Source organism: Eucalyptus grandis, chromosome 2, assembly GCF_016545825.1.
Source record: "Eucalyptus grandis isolate ANBG69807.140 chromosome 2, ASM1654582v1, whole genome shotgun sequence".
NCBI classification, from domain to species: Eukaryota; Viridiplantae; Streptophyta; class Magnoliopsida; order Myrtales; family Myrtaceae; genus Eucalyptus; species Eucalyptus grandis.
In genome coordinates this window covers 45,666,467-45,685,377 of record NC_052613.1, presented here as the reverse complement: position 1 = coordinate 45,685,377, position 18,911 = coordinate 45,666,467, and the positions used below count along the sequence as shown (strand labels likewise).

Sequence of the window (18,911 nt, the reverse complement as noted above, 5' to 3'; positions counted from 1 at the left end):
AACACAAATTCTTAACGGGGTTAGCAACGTTGATGGCGGCAGTGGCCAATCAGATAGTACTAGTAAATCATCAAAAGAAAAGCCAAAAAAGAAGCAGAAAACAAGTGACCAAAAAAATATAAAAAAAGTGGGAAACAAATCTCAGCAATTAATTTTTTTTAAAGATTTCATATTTTTCGTATTTAGGGGACTAAAGATGTCGATCTACCCCGGTATGAAAAATTCCACCCTTCTATGATTTTAGTTAATTACATATAACTAGAAAAGAAGTACAGACGGTTTTCATGATGAGAAATTATAAAAAAAAGAAATTCATTAAACAAAATATAACTAAGCATGTAAAGATTTTGATCCATTTTATGAATATAATTTCATTTAGCTACTTTATGTTTGGGCCCAGACTTTAGTTTTAATGTCAACATCACAACCTACTAAACCCATAAAGCCCCTTTGATAGGATATCTAAATAAGCTCGTCAATCATAAACGTCATAACAATATGATTGGCCCATAAAGCCGATCGATTGGATGTGTAACAAGCTCATTGATCATAAGTTTTTAATGGATAGAGTTTAAGTGAATTTCGTGACATGTAGTGACGATTGACTCGAAACCTGAAAAAAAATTGAAGATGGAGTCATCTAGGACTTTGTTTTTTTGTTGTAGAGTCATCTAGTATTCATCACCTAAGGGATATCCATAGTTGAAGAGTAGACGTGATACTTGTGAAAATGAATGACACCAAAAATTTACTTAAATTATGTTTATTTCGCGAAAAATAAATAATTTGAAAAATATATATATTTTAAAACGATTGTTTGTATTACTTACAAATGAATAAATGACAAATATTTTTATTGTTCAAGAAAATATTTAGAGATTAATTATTATTGACAATAAAAACATTTTTTATCGACTAATTATTTTAAGTGATATAAATAATCTTTTCTAAAAAAAATGCTTTTCAAATCATTCATTTTTCATAAAATAGACGAAGCTTAAGATATACAATAGTATGTATAGATTTTTTTTTTTTTTTTTTGGATCCATTTTTCTAGTATAGTTTCAATTGCAGTCGTGAAACGAAAGACGGGTATTTTTCCATTTAATGTCACAATAAAAGTCAAACCTCTCAGAAAAGGATGAGAGTTGAATGGGGGCTTTATGATGATGAGACGTAATACTCCAAAATTCTGATAATAACCATTTACTTCTATTTTAATTGATTAAAATCATGATATTTCGCGGATTAGGTTAAGTGTGGCAATCAGACTGCCCCTATAGGGGTACAGTGGAGATCAATTGGAAACTGAGTCAAGCTTAGACGTAACACGATCTCGGCGCAACAATTACTTGAGATTAGTTCCCTTTTTTTCTGAAATCGAGCTTGAACTACTTGAGCATCTTGTCAAGTATAGCTTGAACTCATCACAACTCGACTTGACAAGCTAGCAAACCTAATCAAGCTACTATTATATATATTTTTATACGTACTAGTTGTAAAGACATGCGTAAAATCCTCAAAATTACAAAGAACTCAAGAACGTTAAACGTGAACTTGAGTTTTATAAGTCGGTTGCTGTTGATTTGAGATCTTGATGATTTTAGTTGAATAGAGGTTGAGTGAGAAAGTTAGTTGTCAGTCGAGCTCAAGCATCACGTATGCAAGTCCAGTTGATCTCAGGCGTGGCACTACATTTTCTCAGCTCATCTCGATTGCAACCTTATCAATGATAGAGTAGCTTAGCCACTACAAGGGCAAGAAAGGTGTCTCGAAAATGAATCACCACAATCATAGAGTTGAACATTGCATCAATTATTGACTACGATAGCGTTAACCACACTAGTTTATTCATCATGAATCTGCATGGGATATGACGATCAGGTTTTGACTAATAAATTAAGATGACGTTCCTAAAAATTGACAGAGATTTAATCTAAGCAATTAGGTCATGAACCTTCCCCCTGCAATACCTAAACTTTTATTCACATTCAAGTTGCCGGCCTAAAGCATCCCCGGGTTTGAACTCTTCAGAACTCTGATGGACTATTCATAGTTGAAAGCAAGATGCTGACAACGCTACAATTTTTGGTGAAAGTCAAACTAAACCGGGTTTGAACTCTTCAAAACTCTGATAGAAAATTTATAATTGAAAGCAAGATGCTGACAACTCTACAATTCCATTGTTATATGGTCATTATTGGGACAAGTTCAATTGATCTTTGGGGTGTGATGTTCTACAACTTTTTCCATTGTTATATGGTCATTATTGGGACAAGTTCAATTGATCTTTGGGGTGTGATGTGGAATTGGGTCCTTCGATTTTTTCCTGCTATCTAGGTACTAACACGAAAATGTAGGGAAAGTCAAACTAGTTTATCTACATTAGCAGATTGCTGGTAGCGTATACCAATTTTTTATTCTGTTGGGTCAGGTATTTATAAGCAGGTAAACAAATCATTGAAGTTTGCATCCGAGTGATGTGCACCTCTAGAAAGAGACATGACCCTTCAGTCAAGTGTTGGGGAAAATATAACCTCTAGTAGAATACAAATTTGGACATCATCATATTTCCTTGTAATTTAGATCGTGTTTGGTATAGCTATCATGACGTTGTATCGTATCTTAAAACTATAACAACTCAAAACTGATAAAATTAGTAAAAAAATTCTAAATCTACTGTATTTTTATTAATTCAATGTAATAACCGGACGGACTATAATGACAAATTTTGAAAAAGGTTTTGGATTGAATTAGTATAAATGCAATTAATTTATGACTTTCTCGATAATTTCCCCTCAAAATTAGATGAAACCGTTTTGCATAAGTTGTCGTAATTCAGGAGGTGTTAGCAGAGCTGGGTGTATGTAAAACGATCTTACCAAGGAAGACCCAACGAGCATTCATCACATTAATGCAAATACCTAAACAAAATGGACTCGGTCAATTAATCGAGGAAGACGCAATAAGATTGGGCCACTTGCCTCTGCAAAAAACAAACCAGTCTCACTTGGTACGCTTATATAATATGAAGCATGCACATCCGGTAAGCTCTCCTCTCCCCCTCGGATGGGTGCACCAAACGACCTAGAGGCTCATGACAAGGCTACATCCTTTTCAAGAGCCTTCGCAGCCACCGGCGGCGGCGGCTAGAGCTCCAGTGGTAGTTTCGCCTCCACAGTTCGACTACGTCCCCTGGTCCACGGGTCTCTGCAACTACTTCTTCGACTTCGAACACTGTAAGTTTATAGATGTTACTCCTTGAAGCACAAGTGACAAGTGAAGCCGTGTCCAGTGTGATCTGTGCAAGACTCTTAACCACTAAAAAGGCAATTTGCAATTTCATAATCTTTGTGTCTAAATATAAATTGTGATCGGTGGATCATAGTAAGTGGTGGTCGTTAGAAGTGATGATTTATTGCAATCGTTTAATGAAAAATATATATAAAATCCGAATAGACGTTGGAATCGATTCTAGAACATATTATAAGGCAAGTTATAGGTTCCTGGTATGCATGGTAGATTTCAGATTATAAAAATTAGAGAATTGATTTCGACGAATAGGTTTTAGGTGAAACTTAAATGGAATCTGGAACCGCCCACCCCTAATATAATTCATTCTCGACATGTATCGATCGGCGTAACTTAATCATACTAGGCATTTTCTAACGCGTGTAAACAAGATAGATGATCCATCATAATTCATATGTTTGCAGCTTGTAGTTTAAATGGCGCAATGTACTTGTCATCGCATCGCTTGGTTGACTGGGTGTGCATGCTGCTGCTGCTGCTCCTTCTGCCGTCTAAAGATGAGGAAGCAGCACAGGATCGACGGGAAGGCCATCGAGGACTTTGCCCCCTAATGGTGCTGCGGGTCGTGCGCCTTCAACCAAGAGTATCGCGTGCTTCAGAATCGCGGATTCGACCCGTCCGTCGGTAATATTATATTGAGGACTTATTTCCTTCCTATTTATATATTTGTTATTGAATTTTAAAATACTTGTACAGTGATTAATTTGACACGGTAACATGTGTAGGTTGGTTGACAGCGTGGAGAGGCAAAATCACAGGGTGATGATGGCTTCGTTGCCACCTGTGGCTCTGGTCTTGGCGGACGGCATGGATCGTTGATGGTTTTGAGGTTGTTTGAAACACATCATTAAATGACTCTAAGCTCCATGTCGTGACTATGTATTTGTTATTGTTAGTGTATCCTAGTGATGTGAAAGACATATGAGAGTTTACTTATATTGCTTCACAAAATTGATGAAATGAGTAATGTGGGTAGAAGAACACAAGAAGTGTCAAAAGTTGTGTACGACGCTTACTTTAGTACCAAAAGTTTTCACCATATCACTTAAGTATCAAAAAAAAAAAAAAAACGATTACTTAAGTGTCAACGAACCAAAAATATTACGTACCCTTTTTCATTAAAATTTTTATATGACTTTACATATTATTTAAAAAATCCAATCCATGTACCATTTTGACATGGTATGTTTGGCATTTAAGTGATTGCTTTTAATAACCACTTAACTGAAGTGATAACTTTAAATAAAATTTGGCACTTGATCATTTTTTACAATTTTAAACATCATCTAAGGTTAATTTGCCAACTAGGTACGTTGGCGAGCCACATGGGATTAAAAATTTAATAAAATATGACCATGTCGGATTTCCAATTACTCATATCATATTTGATATTTAAGTGATCATTTTTTTTTTTATAAAAGTGACACTTAAGTGATTTGGAAAAAAACTTTTGGCACTAAAGTGAGCGTTGTACATAACTTTTGGCACTTCTAGTGTTATTTTCCTGAGTAAAGTGTACTGTTATTGTTAAGTGTGGAATGTCAATCATATGTTTAAATTATCACTTGCAATCTTCTGCATCATTTAGTATATCATTTTTGCACACAAGTAACCTGTAATTGCTCAATGTGAAAACTAGAATGCTTTTCCAAGACTCATATCCCTTCGGAAAACTGATTATGTGAGACTTTGGCGTTAGTTTAAACCTAAAGCGTGAAAATATGAGTCCTGGAAAAACTTGACTCAAAATCTCCTACTCTGATACTATGTGAAAATTTGTGAGATCATTGTCAACTTTTCTAAAAGTTTAAACTTTTAAATGAAAATATGGCTTATTATTTAAATATTTTAACACTCGTCAATAAAAAAGTTCAATTTCATCGGACATGAAAAGTAATCTAGTCTCCTTTAGAGTTTGAATATTTACCAGAAAATAGAATTCAGAGACCGAAATAATGGAATATCAGAATTAGTAATGGAACCACCTCAAGATTTATTGCTTATAATAATTCAAGTTTAATGATAGTTATGTTTATGTCCATAAAAAGGTTGTGTCTCAAGCAACTTAGGGTGTAGAAATAGCGCCTGTTAAGAAAAAAAAAACAGAATGCAAACAAAAGGAAAATACAAGGAGCCCTACACTGCCTTTATATTGTGAAAGATTAATAATTTTTGGAATATATATATTTTTAAAATGATCATTTATATCAATTACAAAAATAAATGAATATAAAATATTTTTTATTGTTCATGAAATTGTTCAAACATACATTATTGTCGATAATAAAAGTATCTTTCATTGATTGATTATTTCAAGCAATACAAAAAATCATTTTTGAAAAAAATATTTTCCAAATTGGTCATTTGGCAGAAAAGGGATGATGTGAAAAATATTTTTCTAAAAATGATTGTTTGTATGCTTGAAATAATTAATCAATGAAAAATATACCAATAACAATTTTGTGTGAACATTTTTATGGACAATAGTTATATTTTTTATAAGTGATACAAGCAATCAAATTTTAGGAAAATATCATCCTCATTGATTTTTCGCAAAAGTATAAAAAAAATGAGAAATAAATGTCAGCAGTTAAAGTCATTTATGATTACGTGTCATCCAGTTTTAGGGGACTAAAGATGTCAATACAGTCCATTATCAAAGATTATCCTTCTATATACTATATATAACTAGAAAAGGAGTACACAATGGCACTTGTGAAGAGAAATAATGAAAAAAAGGTTCAAGATAGAAAATAAAATAGCATGAAAGGGTTTTGGTCCATTTTCCGGATATAATTTCCACTGTTGTTGTTAAAATTAAGCTAATGCTTTTTTTCATTTTTTGACAAACTAGTAGAATAAAAATCAAACTATAAGATGTAATACTCCAAAAGTCCAAAAGACAAAGGGCTGGTACACGCTCTTAACGGCCGTTTACATTTATTTCAATTGATTAAAAGCGATAATCCGCGGGTTAGGTTAAGTGTGGCACTCATATGTATATGGAAAAAGGAAACATCAATTGGATATTATCATGATAAATCTTTCTACCTGAAGGAACAGATCATTGACCAATTTTCAGTTGTTGATGTCGGTAGGCATTTTGCTTAGCTGGAGATATATTAAAAGCGAGAGGGACTAAAGTGCTTGAGGAAACATATTTTAATGGCACTCTTCATATCTATGATCCGGGATGAAACTGAGCTTGATAATTACTCAGAGATCGGTTCACCTACTTTCAAATCGAGTTGAACTAACTGAGCATCTTGTCAAAATGCACTATGAGCACGAATCATGCAACATCTAGAGACATCAGGAATCATGAACAGCTCATTGGACTTTCAACGAGAATATCATTTGTAGTATATTGATTTGGATTAGACTTACTTTAAGTTTGAATTCCAAATTCTAATTTAGATTAGGTTTTTTTTTTGCTAAAAGTTTAATTCAGTGTACTTATTTCTGGTCATAAAAGCTTTCCGGCCAAGTCTTGGAAGCTTTTTACTTTCTCTAAATACTTCATTGGTTTCCTTTAAGGAGTTCATGTCCAAATTCTATTACCAATCATCATCTACATATTATTCTAATAGTTCGAAGTTACGATAAAGTCCTTGAGATTTCAAGATGTATTAGAACTCACCTAATCTTTATTTAAAGTCAGATTTGATGTCTTAACTGATCATCAATCAATCATCGTCCATTGGATGAGACCGTTTCTCATAAGTTGCTGTAAGCTGTTGTAACTTGAGAAGCGTAACACTTCAGTTGAGGAAGACTCGATTAGCATTCGTCACATAAAAGCAAATACTTCAACAGATGAACCTCCATCAATTAGGCCGGGGAAGACGCATGTGGCTGGGACCACTTGACTGCCGTAAAGGATAAGTTAATCTTCCTCGTCATGCTTATATAATATCAACAATGGTCATCCACTGAACACAAGATTCAAACAAAGCAACTCTCTCTCGCTCTCTCTATGGAAAAGATGGGCGCACCAAACGACCCAGACTCTACTGACAAGGCTGCTCCTTCACAGAAGGAGCCGCTGCCGCCACCGCCACCGCCGCTTGTGACTGGAGTTCCGGTGGTTGCTCTGCCTCCGTCGTTGGATTACGTCCCCTGGTCCACGGATCTCTGCGACTGCTTCTCCGACCTCGAACGCTGTAAGTTCATAGATGTCGCTTCTTGAAGCACAGGTGATGAGTGAGGCTGTATCTCTCCCGGGATTTGTTTGAAACTCTAAAACAATAAAGGGCAATTCTCTATTTCGAGTCTGTTGTATTAGTAGCTGATAATTAGTTGATTGATGATGGTTTGTGCAGGTTGCATTAGCTTCTGGTGTCCCTGCGTGACTTTCGGCCAGATTTCGGAGATCGTGGACAGAGGAGCTTCCTGTAAGTAAATCAAAACCCTGGTTTAAATTCAATAGAGAGATGATGAAATCGCTGCTTAGCACATGGTACCTAGTTCCGATTTTTTCTTCCTTAACGAGTCGGAACTTGATTTCGACTTGTTAATAAGCACCGTAGAGAGACTAACTCTGCTACAAGCGCTCAACGATGGAATCGAAATCCTAAGTTAGGTCACGAAAATCCGAGGTTTACACAGGAAGACACGGAGTGGAGGGCATTGGGTAGTGTTGGATCTTGAGGAAGCTTCGAAAGAGGGGGATATTCGTGTGTTTTTTCATTAGGGAAGATGTGGATCGATTTTGCTTTATCAAATCAGCAGGCTAAGCCCCACAAGCCAACAGCTTTATCCAAACGTGTGCCCACAGGACCATGAATTTACTACCTTCTTGCCACTTGCTCCATCAAAGCGGCCAAGGCGCTGTTTGATAACCATCCTCTGATTATATTATTTTGTTTTGAAAAAAAAAAAAAAATCTGTTTGGTAAAATTTTTATTCTTAAAAATAAAAATATTTTTTTTTACTCCCGAAAATAGATTTGGAGCAAAATCAATAAGCAGAAAAAAATAGCTTTTTGATCCCGAAAACAATTCCTAAAATCTAATTTTTTTTCTTCTTATCTCTTCTTCTCTTTCCTTTTCTTCTTCTTCATTTTATTTGCCAAGCCAAGGCAAGGCCGACCTCACATTACCTGGATGAGGTCAAGGCTCGCCGGACCTTCACCTAGCCATTCACCAGCCATGACGGTGGCCGGCGACCGGCCATGAAGAAGGAGGAAGGAGAGGAGAAAAAGAAAAAGAAAAAGAATATATATATATATATATATATATATATATATATATATATAAAAAAGTATTAAAAATTTTAAGAATCCCACCAAACGCATTTCTATCCCGGGAATATGATTATTGTAAAGTTATCAAACGTGTTCTTTTGCTCAAAATTTTTCTAAAAAATAGAATAAAAAATCATTTCTAATAAAAAATTATTTCTCGAATATAATTGTTACCAAACTCACCTTTAATAGCTCTGGATCACGCTGAATTATTGGATTTGGATCTTCTCGTCACAATCAGAATTATATTGAATTACTAAAATATGGTCCTGATCTTATCTAACTTTGAGATAATGACGTGGGTGGTAATTTTTTTTTTTTTTTGTCAATGTTTGGTATGCTTTTCGAACCTTTTTTTTCAATGGAGTTTCTGAATTTTTAATATTCACTCAGTGTGGTCTTTTCATTAAGTACACCGCCACACATCTATATTTTTTTGACGTGGGATGCCAACTAGCATTGATTGGGCCAAAATGAGGTAACTGTCACGTCATTCTATTCTTTTTTAGCCAAAATCATGAGAGCGAGAGAGATATAACGTGAAAATTATACGTGAGTTACTCGGATGCTAGAGTGGTAATTCCAACACCAAGTTAACATAAATTATGACTATGTCAGCTAAATTTTTGAAGTTACAACAGAAATACTACCTAGTTTGGATATTCAGAAGTTCCATGAGTAGATTGAAAAAGCAAAAAAAAAAACTTAAGAACCACATTAAACATTAAAGAAAAGCTTACTGACCTCACATATCATTATCCCTTTACCCTTTCTCGACTTTGTTCGATCCAAATTTTCCAATGTAAAGATTAAAAACTCATTGGTTCATTGGACTGTTGAGTCTGATTTGGTGTCTCCTTTTCTCCCTAATAAGTGCATTTTAACATTTAACACTCTAATTTGATGGATGATATCACGGTATAATTCATTCCACCATGTATTGATCGACATAACTTACTCATACTAGGGAATTTCCAACACGTTCATTTATGATAGTTGATCGATTCTATTGTCGAATCATGTGTTTGCAGCCTGTGGTCTAAATGGAGCAATTTACTTTCTCATCGCTTGGCTGACGGGGTGTGCGTGCTGCTATTCCTTCTTCTACCGTCTAAAGATGAGGAAGCAATACAGGATCGACGGGAACGCCGCCGAGGACTTCCTCCTCCACTGCCTCTGCGAGTCATGCGCCCTCACCCAAGAGTATCGCGAGCTCCAGAACCGCGGATTCAACCCATCCCTTGGTAATATCATGTTGAGGACATATTTCCTTCCGATTCATATTCGTATCATTGAACTCTCGATGGTTAATTCAACATGATGAAATGTTCAGGTTGGTTTGAGAACGCGGAGAGGCAAAATAATGGGGTGGCAATGGCTCCGATGCCGCCGGTGGCTCCAGTCGTGGAGGACGGCATGAAGCGCTGATCGTTTCGAGCTCGTCTGAAACGGGCATCTTTAAAAGACTCTAAGCTATATGTTGTAACTACGTGATCGTTATTGTTAGTGAATCCTAACAATGCGAAAGACAAATTTGACTCTACTTATATTGCTTTTGCAAAATCAATATACAAGCATTGTGATATAACATTGTTAGTTGTTGAATGTATCCTAATACCATCATTATGGATATGGAGAGTTTATGACCGCCTCCCAACCGGCGATTACCTTGGGTCACCCCCCTGCCTCTTGTCCTTTCTTTGCATCAGCCAGCCACCTCAAATTGACGACCGCCATCAATGTTGAGACTGCTCTGCTTCAACCGGCGAGCCCGGATATTGGACACAAATTCTTGCCTATGCACTTGCCCATTATTGAACAAGTATCAATATTGGATGATTTTGGGCAGGCCGAGGTGGGTACATAGGGGGCCAAGGGGGGGAGTAGCTTGCTCGGTTCAGTTAGCCATTTGAACCCGATCGGACTGAGGCTAGCCCATTGGCCCGCCTGCCAATGACAAAATCTTCTTCTTATTTCCACCAGAGTCGTCATCGTCTCTATTTTTTCACCATCGTGGCTCCTTTGCACTCTCCATCGGCCACGGCTCCATCTACTTTCCACCATCGTCCCTCTCGCTCAATCTCACCTTCGTCGAGACATCGACCGAATCGAGGCTCGACCGAGATATCTAACGCTTCCTCTCTTTCTTTTTACTCGATCCTTGAATAAAAGCAATCTGAGTAGTCTCTCTGTGTTTAATCCCGACCTGACCACGGCCCATGGACCTAAAAACTACCCTCCGGCGAGGTCCGATTCGAATGCATATCAAACCGGTCCGCCATCCATCCGGTCCAATTCGAAGGCACGTCCTTGGAGTTTGACGGTCAACGATGGTCCCCACTTCGTACGAAAGGGAGCCGACCGGCTTTCAAAAGGAAAATAGTCTTTGGGGCCCACACCCACAGCCCCTATTACAACCTTCTTCTTTTCTCATCTGCATCCTCTTTGTCTCGACTCGAGGAAAAATTACCCGCCGCAGAGAAAGGCATACTGTGCGTTTTTTTTTTTTTTTGGGGTGGTCAATGCACCTTTTATTTATTTATTTATGTTTATATCTTCCTATTGTTCCTGGTTGTTTTGGCGTTTTCCTTAATTCGTTTGTTTTGATTGCCTTTAACGGGTTTTGGTCATATTTTGGTTCTGAAGGTGGACTTTATGACTCTTAAGGAATGAATTTTAGGTGGCTTGTTTCAAAACATGCATTCATGTGCCCGCTGACGATGTGAATGGAAAAATTGTCAAAAAAGTTTAAAATTAATTACATTTTTGACCAATTCAATTTTAAACCTTTTAATTTTACCGATTGAATTTTGAACTTTTTCGTGTTTTGCCAATTGAGTCAATCCAGTTACTTTTAGTCGATAACCGCTGACGTATAATATAGACATTTTCTATGGTAAGGTCGCATTGACGTAAATAATTTTTTTTCTTCTGTTTTTTGTTTTATTTTATTTTATTTTCCTTCCAAGTCTAGCGAGGGCCGTTGGCCAGCTCTCATCAAACTTTGTAGGAAAAAAATGAAAGAGAGAAAGAAAAATTATAAAAAAATTATAAAAACATATCCACATTAGCTAGTTGTATTTATTTATTTCATGGTTCGCGTATCATTTATGTACATGAATTCAAAAAGTCTATAAATAGAATTCAAAATCTTCATTCCAACAAGAAGCAAAAATCACCAATATTTCTTCTCTTCAAGTTTTCTCTAAGTGTGCTGGTTTCAAGAAGTGCTCAACATAATCCTATTCATATAGCGTTGATACCAATAGGTTCGAGGTGTTGTATCTTGGGAGGCGAAGTGCATGAAGCTGTTTAGCACCGCTGGCAACAACTAATTGTCTTAAGGAGATTCGGCTAGCTATAACTCACCTCAAATTCTTGTTTATTTTGTTGTCACTTTCTCAATAAATTTTCTAATTACAACAAACAGTGTTATGTATTTTCTCCCAATACGTGTCTTCTTCTTCTCCTCCTCTTCTTTATATTCTAACAATCTTAAGCATCGGTAGCCCTGTTACTTTGTCTGGATTTGGTACTTGGTGGATGACCATTGTTGACATTTTGTTAAAAATGATTGCTTACTTCACTTACAAAAATAAATAAATGAAAAGTATTTTTTATTGTTTACGAAATTGTTCTAACATACATTATTGTTGATAATGAAAATATCTTTTATTGACTAATTATTTTAAGTGATACGAGTAACTATTTTTGCAAAATATATTTTCCAAATCGTTCATTTCACAGAAAATGAATGATTGGAAAAATATTTTCTTAAAAAAATCATTCGTATGCTTGAAATAATTAGTCAATGAAAAATATACCAATAACAATTTTGTCTAAACATTTTTTTGGACAATAGTTATATTTTTTGTAAGTGATACAAATAATCATATTTAGAAAAATATCTTCCTCATTTATTTTCCGCAAAAGTATGAAAAAAAAGAAAGAAATAAATGTCAACAGTTAAAGTCATTTATGATTATGTGTCATCCAGTTTTGGGGGACTAAAGATGTCAGTACAATCCTTTATCAAAGATTCTATCCTTCTATAGTTTAGTATGTTATATATAACTAGAAAAGGAGTACACAATGGTACTTGTGAAGAGAAACGATCAAAAAAAAGTTTAATTGATAGAAAAAGAAAAAATAGCATGAAAGGTTTTTGATCGATATTCTGGATATAGTTTCCACTGTTGTTGTTAAAATTAAGATAATTCTTGGTTAAAATTAAGATAATTATTTTTTTTTCATTTTTTGACAAACTAGTAGAATGAAAATCAAACCATAAGATGTAATACTCCAAAAGTCCAAAAGACAAAGGGCTGATACACGCCCTTAACGGCCGTTTACGTTTATTTCAATTGATTAAAAACGATAATCCGTGGGTTAGGTTAATTGTGGCACTCATATGTATATGGAAAAGGGAAACATCATATGGATATCATCATGATAAATCTTTCTGCCTGAAGGAACACATCAATGACCAATTTTCAGTTGTTGTTGTCGATAGGCATGTTGCTTATATGGAGGCATGTTGCTTATCTGGAGATATATTAAAAGCTAGCGGAACTAAAAGTGCTTGAGGAAACATATTATGACGGCACTCTTCTTCTCCATGATTTGGGACGAAATTGAGCTTGGTAATTACTCCAGATTGGTTCACCTACTTTTGACTCAAGTTGAACTAATCGAGCATCTTGTCAAGTACAGCTCAAACTCACCAAAACTCACCTCGACAGGCTCGTGTGCATAATTGAGAACATTAGAACATAGCTCGAGTCTTTAGAAGTTGATTGCAATTGATTAGAGACGAACTCGAGTATCTTAGCTTTCTAGAGGAGTAGAGCTCAAGCAAGAAAGTTAATGCATGTTTGAGCTCGAGCACCAAGCATATATACTGTGACACTAGGACCAATTCATGAGCCCAAACATAAAGAAGCTAGTGGCTCAAATCAGGTCATAACACTACATTTAACTCATTGTGTTTACTTAATTGATTGTGTAAACAAGCTCGTCAATCACAAAGGCCATAACAATACAATCGGCCCACAAAACCAATCGATTGAATATTTGACGAACTCATAGATCACGGGTTTCCAATGGGCATTGCTTAAGTGAAGATTATGCTATGTGACAATGATCGATTAACTCAAAACATGAAAGAAAGTTAAAGGTTGAGTTCAGAAGGATTCATCAACCAATGGATAACTATAGCTAAAGGGTTAGGAGCAATTATAAATCTATCCCTAGACTAACGCACAAGTCAAAAGGCGTTTATAAATTTCTGTGGAGATATGTGAGGATGCATAACAAAATGACTTATTGATGATAAAAGAGACACCAAAGTTCAACACACGTGCAACACTTGCCACATTCGACATCGACAATACGCTAAAAGCAAGAATCACCCGACATCAAGAAATATCAGGAATCATGAACAGCCCATTGGACTTTCAAGACGAGAATATCATTTGTAGTAGATTGATTTGTAGTAGATTGATTTGGATTAAACTTAATTTAAGTTTGAATTCCAAATTCTAATTAGATTAGTTTTTTTTCCCTTCAGTTCGGTGTACCTTTTTTTGTTAAAATTTTAATTCAGTGTATGTTTTTCTGGTCATAAAAGCTTTACGGTCAAGTCTTGGAAGCTTTTTACTATCTCTACAAACTTCATTGGCTTCCTTTATGGAGTTTATGTCCAAATCAGGTCGTCGAGTAAGCATTGGCATTCAAGAATTTAAGCCATTTGTTCTTATTTCTATAAAAGGTTTTCTTATTTATTACCAATCATCTTCCACATATTATTCTAATAGTTTGAAAATACAATAAAGTCCTTGAAATTTCAAGATGTATTAGAATCCATCCAATGTTTTTTTAAAGTTAGATTTGATATATTAACTGGACATCAATCGAGAAAATATTAGTCGAAGCTGGGATTTCACCATGTCAAATTACGAATCTATTTATCGGACGACACGTGTCGCTCGGGCCCACCGTGTCAAAACCTCTGACAACCACACCGCCCCCACCGCACCGTCGCCCCTCTCTCTTCCCTCTCTTTTTTTTTCTTTACTCTTCCCTCTAGTCTTCCCTCTCACTCCACGGTGGAACACACAGGCTTTGGACTCTGCCCTGGCGAGGTCCAGGGGCACCGAGACCTTCCCAGGTAGCCTCCTGGAGCTCAACCCGCAGGTCGCCCCATGCCGGCCCGTGTAGACGGAGACCTTCAAGTAGACCTCGCTGGAGAAGATGGACTTTCTGACGAGCTTGTCGAGGTGGAACTTGCTGAGAAGGAAGGTTGCACCACCGCCGCCCCCTCCCCCGGGAGGGAAGGCAGGCGGGAGGTAAGGGACAAGGGTAGTCTAGAGGGAGAAGCTCTTGAGCTTGATCTTGCATAACCAGGGGGAGGAGGAGGGGTGGACGGTGGAGTGGGTGGGCTTGGCAGCAACAGGGATCTTGAGGGGGAGGCTTGTTACGAAATCGTACGTCGATTCTAGAAAAATAACGTTCGCAAACAATTCACCAAATAGAATATAATAATAAAATAACAGAATCAAATAAACACGCCAGAAAATTTATTATCGAAGTTCACCCAAACCCGGGCTACGTCTCCTTGCAGAGGCACTCTGTAAATCCACTAGACTTTAGAAAAAGTTGGAATACAATGACGATCTTCTCTCAAGATCAGGGCACAAAGAGATTGAGAACCCTCATTAGAAAAAAAAAAAAAAAAAACTCACTTTTTTCTTCTCTCTATTTCTTGGCTCTCTATTTCATTTTTCAGCGTCTTGACGGCTAGGGTCTTGCCAGTTTTTTTCTTCTCTCTTTTTCTTGCCTCTTTATTTCCTTTTTCAGTGTCTTGACGGCTAGGGTCTTGTCATTAAATATATCACTTTTAACCTAAAAGCAAATCTGATGGAAAAGACAAAAAAGCCCATAAAAATAAATATTTGGCTTCATCTATAACAAGGCTCCTCACCGTGAGAGAGGGAAAAAGAAGAAGAAATAAAGGAAAAAAGAAAAGGGGGAAGAGAGAAGGAAGACAGACGGGCGATAGAGGTGGGGAGGTGTGGACGTCAGAGGTTCTGACGTGTTGGAACCGGTTAGTGGGCTCGTAGTTTGACACGGTATAATCTCAGCTCCTGTCAATATTTTCTCGACATCAGTCAATCATCGTTCATTGGAGGAGACCGTTCTTCAAAAGTTGCTATAAGCTGTTGCAACTGGAGAAGTGTCGCAGCCGCGGTGCTTGGAAAAACGCTTTAGTTGACGAAGACTCGATTAGCAATCGTCACATAAAAGCAAAGACTTCGAACCTCCGTCAATTGGCCGAGAAAGACGCGTATGGCTGGAAGCACTTGACTGTCGTAAAGGACGAGCCAGTCTTCCTCGTTATGCTTATCTAATATCCACAATGGTCATCCTCCAAAATCCAAACAAAACAACCCCCTCCCTCTCTCTCTCTCTCTCTCTCTCTCGAAAATGGGCGCACCAAACGACCCAGAGTCTACTGACGAGCTATGTAAGACGCGACACTCTCCCTGAAGCGCTTCGTGTCGTGTCCAACACTCCGACACGCGGTCAACGAGTGTCGAAAAATCTGACACGTGGTCAACTCTTTCCGACACGCTCCGACACGCGAGTCCAGAATTCCGACACGCGATTCCGACACGCACGGGGTCAATTTTAAAAATTTATAATACTTGAGAGGTCAAAATATAAATATACACAAAAAGTAATAAAATTGCTATAAATATACACACATGGGATCAATTTTTTTTTTTCAGTTTTATTTTTTTAGAATTGTTTTATTTTTTTTAAAGTCTTTTACTATGAAAGAAGTAATAAAAAATGCTATATATGATAAATAAATAAATTTAAAAATATCATTTCAGCATTTTTCTTTAAACAATGTTTTTTTCCTCTAAGTTTTGTGTATTATTGTAACAAATTAAAATAATGAATGATATTATTTAATATTTTTTGTGTAAATTAATTCTAGGCTATTTTTATTATTATTTATGGGATTTGGATACTGTCATGATCAAAATTACATCGACCTACTAAAATCTGGTCCCGATCTGATCTAACTTGGAGATTATCTCACAGGTGATTCTTGAATTTCTTTTTTCTCAATATCTAACATACTTTCCGTACCTAGTTTTTTTTTTTTTTTTTTACAATAAAATTTCTGAATTTTCAATACACTCAACGTGGTCTTTCCATTAAGTATATCGCCACACACTTTTATTTTTATTACGAGAGATGCCACTTTATCGGTCATTGGGCCAAAATATCGAGGTGGACTGTCATGTCGTTCTGTTCCTTTTTTAGCCAAAATCAGGAGAGCGAGAAAGATATAAGTAACAATGAAACTATTGTAAGCTACGTGAATGCTAGAGTGGTAATTCTAACACCAAGTTAACATAAATTATGACTATGTCAGCTAACAATTTTGAACTTACTACGAAAAGACTACCTAGATTGGATTTTCGGAAGTTCCAAGAGTAGATTAATTAGGAAAATAGTTTTAAGAACCATATTTGAACATTAAACAAAAGTTTATTGACCAAGCATTTCATTATCCCTTTAACCTTTCTCAACTTTGGTTGATCCAAATTTTCCGATATAAAGATTAAAAACTCATCGATTCATTGGACTGTTAAATCTGATTTGACGTCTCTGTTTTTCCCTAGTAAGTGTAATTTAACATTTAAACACTCTCTAATTTGATGGATGATATCACGGTATAATTCATTCCACCATGTCTTGATTGGCATAACTCAATCATACTAGGGAATTTCCAACACATTTATTCAAGATAGCTTATCGGTCCTATTCTCGAATTCATCATACTTCGTGTGTTGGCAGGCTGTGTTCTAAACGGAGCTATCTACTTCCTCATCGCTTGGCTGACCGGGTATGCGCGCTGCTTTTCCTTCTTCAACCGTCTAAGGATGAGGAGGCAGTACAAGATATGTGGGGACGTCATCGAGGACTTCATCCTCCATTGCTTCTGCGAGCCATGCGCCCTCACCCAAGAGTATCGTGACCTCCAGAACCGCGGATTCTACCCGTCCCTCGGTAATATCATGTTGAGGATATATTTCCTTCCAATTCATATTCGCATCATTGAACTTTAAGATAACTTGTATGATGGCTAATTTGGCATGGTGACATGTGTAGGTTGGGCTGAGAGCGTGGAGAGGCAAAATCGCGAGGCGGCAATGGCTCCGATGTGGCCAGTGTCTCCGGTTGTGGAGGACGGCATGAAGCGTTGATCATTTCAAGCTCATATGAAACGAGCGTGTTTAAAAGACTTTAGGCTATATGTTAAAACTACATAATCATTGTTAGTGTATCCTAATAATGCGAAAGACAAATTTGAGTTTACTTATATTGCTTTCACAAAATCAATATACTAAGTAATGCGATATAAAGTTGTTAGGTGTTGAATGTATCCTATCACCATCATTATGGATATGGAGAGTTTGTGACCGCCTCCCGACCGAGGACTACCTTCGCCCACCCCCTGCCTCTTGTTCTCTCTTTTCATCAGCCAGCCACATTCGAAAACTGCAATTTTCGTACCACCTCTATTGCCCGTCCCCGTCGCTCACCATTGCCACCTCCGAAGAAATCGCCACTTAACGATGGCGCTCGATGACCGCCATCGGGGTCTCGACTGCTCTGCTTTCCACCGGACATGATCAACCGGTCAGCCCGTTTATTAGACACAAATTCTTGCCTATACACTCGCCCATTAGTGAACAAATATCAAAATTGGATGATTTTGCGCAGGCCGAGGTGGGTCAAAAGGGGGCCAGGAGGGAAATAGCTTGCTCGGTTCAGTTAGCTATTTAAACCCGATCGGGCCTAGGCTAAGCCGATCAGCCCACCCGCCAATGATCAAATCATCTTTTTCCCACCGTAGTCATCATCGTCTCTATTTTTTCACCACTCGCGGCGCCACTGCACTCTCTACCGGCCACGGTTCCATCTATTTTCCACCATCGTCCCCCTCGCTCGATCTCACCTCCGTCGAGACATCGACCGAATCGAGGCGCAACAGCGATATCTAATGCGCCCTCTCTTTCTTCAACCCTATCCTTCATCAAGAGAAATCTGAGCAGTCCCCCTCTGTTTAAGCCCGATCCGACCCCGGCCCATGGACCTCGAGGCTCAAACTACCCTCCCACGAGGTCCGGTCCGAAGGCGTATCAAACCGGTCCGTCGTCTGTCCGGTCCAATTCGAAGGCACGCGGCGCCCGTTGAGTTTGACGGTCAACGGCCGGTCCCCACTCCGTACGAAATGGAGCCGACCAGCTTTCGAAAGGAGGATTGTCTTTGG

The 18,911-nt window shown here is 37.4% G+C and overlaps 2 protein-coding genes across 3 annotated transcripts; both read left to right on the top strand.

The window, feature by feature from the left end:
* Positions 1-3,024: 3,024 nt before the first annotated feature.
* On the top strand, positions 3,025-4,847 carry LOC104433229. Of its 2 annotated transcripts, none has more exons than XM_039304247.1 (3): positions 3,025-3,239; positions 3,810-3,936; positions 4,038-4,847. In XM_039304247.1, the coding sequence occupies exons 1-3, from the start codon at positions 3,098-3,100 to the stop codon at positions 4,129-4,131; spliced, it is 363 nt and encodes a 120-aa protein (XP_039160181.1). In that variant the 5' UTR covers positions 3,025-3,097; the 3' UTR covers positions 4,132-4,847. The 2 variants fall into 2 exon arrangements, with proteins under 2 accessions (XP_039160181.1, XP_039160178.1); XM_039304244.1 differs by having other exon boundaries at positions 3,029-3,239; positions 3,717-3,936.
* Positions 4,848-7,231: 2,384 nt separating this feature from the next.
* On the top strand, positions 7,232-10,187 carry LOC104433230 (protein PLANT CADMIUM RESISTANCE 2). Its single transcript, XM_010045913.3, has 4 exons — positions 7,232-7,475; positions 7,635-7,706; positions 9,589-9,801; positions 9,891-10,187. Exons 1-4 carry the CDS (start codon positions 7,289-7,291, stop codon positions 9,983-9,985), a joined length of 567 nt encoding a protein of 188 aa, XP_010044215.2. The 5' UTR covers positions 7,232-7,288; the 3' UTR covers positions 9,986-10,187.
* Positions 10,188-18,911: the final 8,724 nt, after the last annotated feature.

Coding starts and splice junctions, on each gene's coding strand:
- LOC104433229 (XM_039304244.1), top strand. CDS start 3,098: ATGACAAGGCTACATCCTTTTCAAGAGCCTTCGCAGCCACCGGCGGCG. Junction 3,240..3,716: donor CTTCTTCGACTTCGAACACT/GTAAGTTTATAG, acceptor ATATGTTTGCAG/CTTGTAGTTTAAATGGCGCA. Junction 3,937..4,037: donor CGGATTCGACCCGTCCGTCG/GTAATATTATAT, acceptor TAACATGTGTAG/GTTGGTTGACAGCGTGGAGA.
- LOC104433230 (XM_010045913.3), top strand. CDS start 7,289: ATGGAAAAGATGGGCGCACCAAACGACCCAGACTCTACTGACAAGGCT. Junction 7,476..7,634: donor CTTCTCCGACCTCGAACGCT/GTAAGTTCATAG, acceptor TGGTTTGTGCAG/GTTGCATTAGCTTCTGGTGT. Junction 7,707..9,588: donor CGTGGACAGAGGAGCTTCCT/GTAAGTAAATCA, acceptor ATGTGTTTGCAG/CCTGTGGTCTAAATGGAGCA.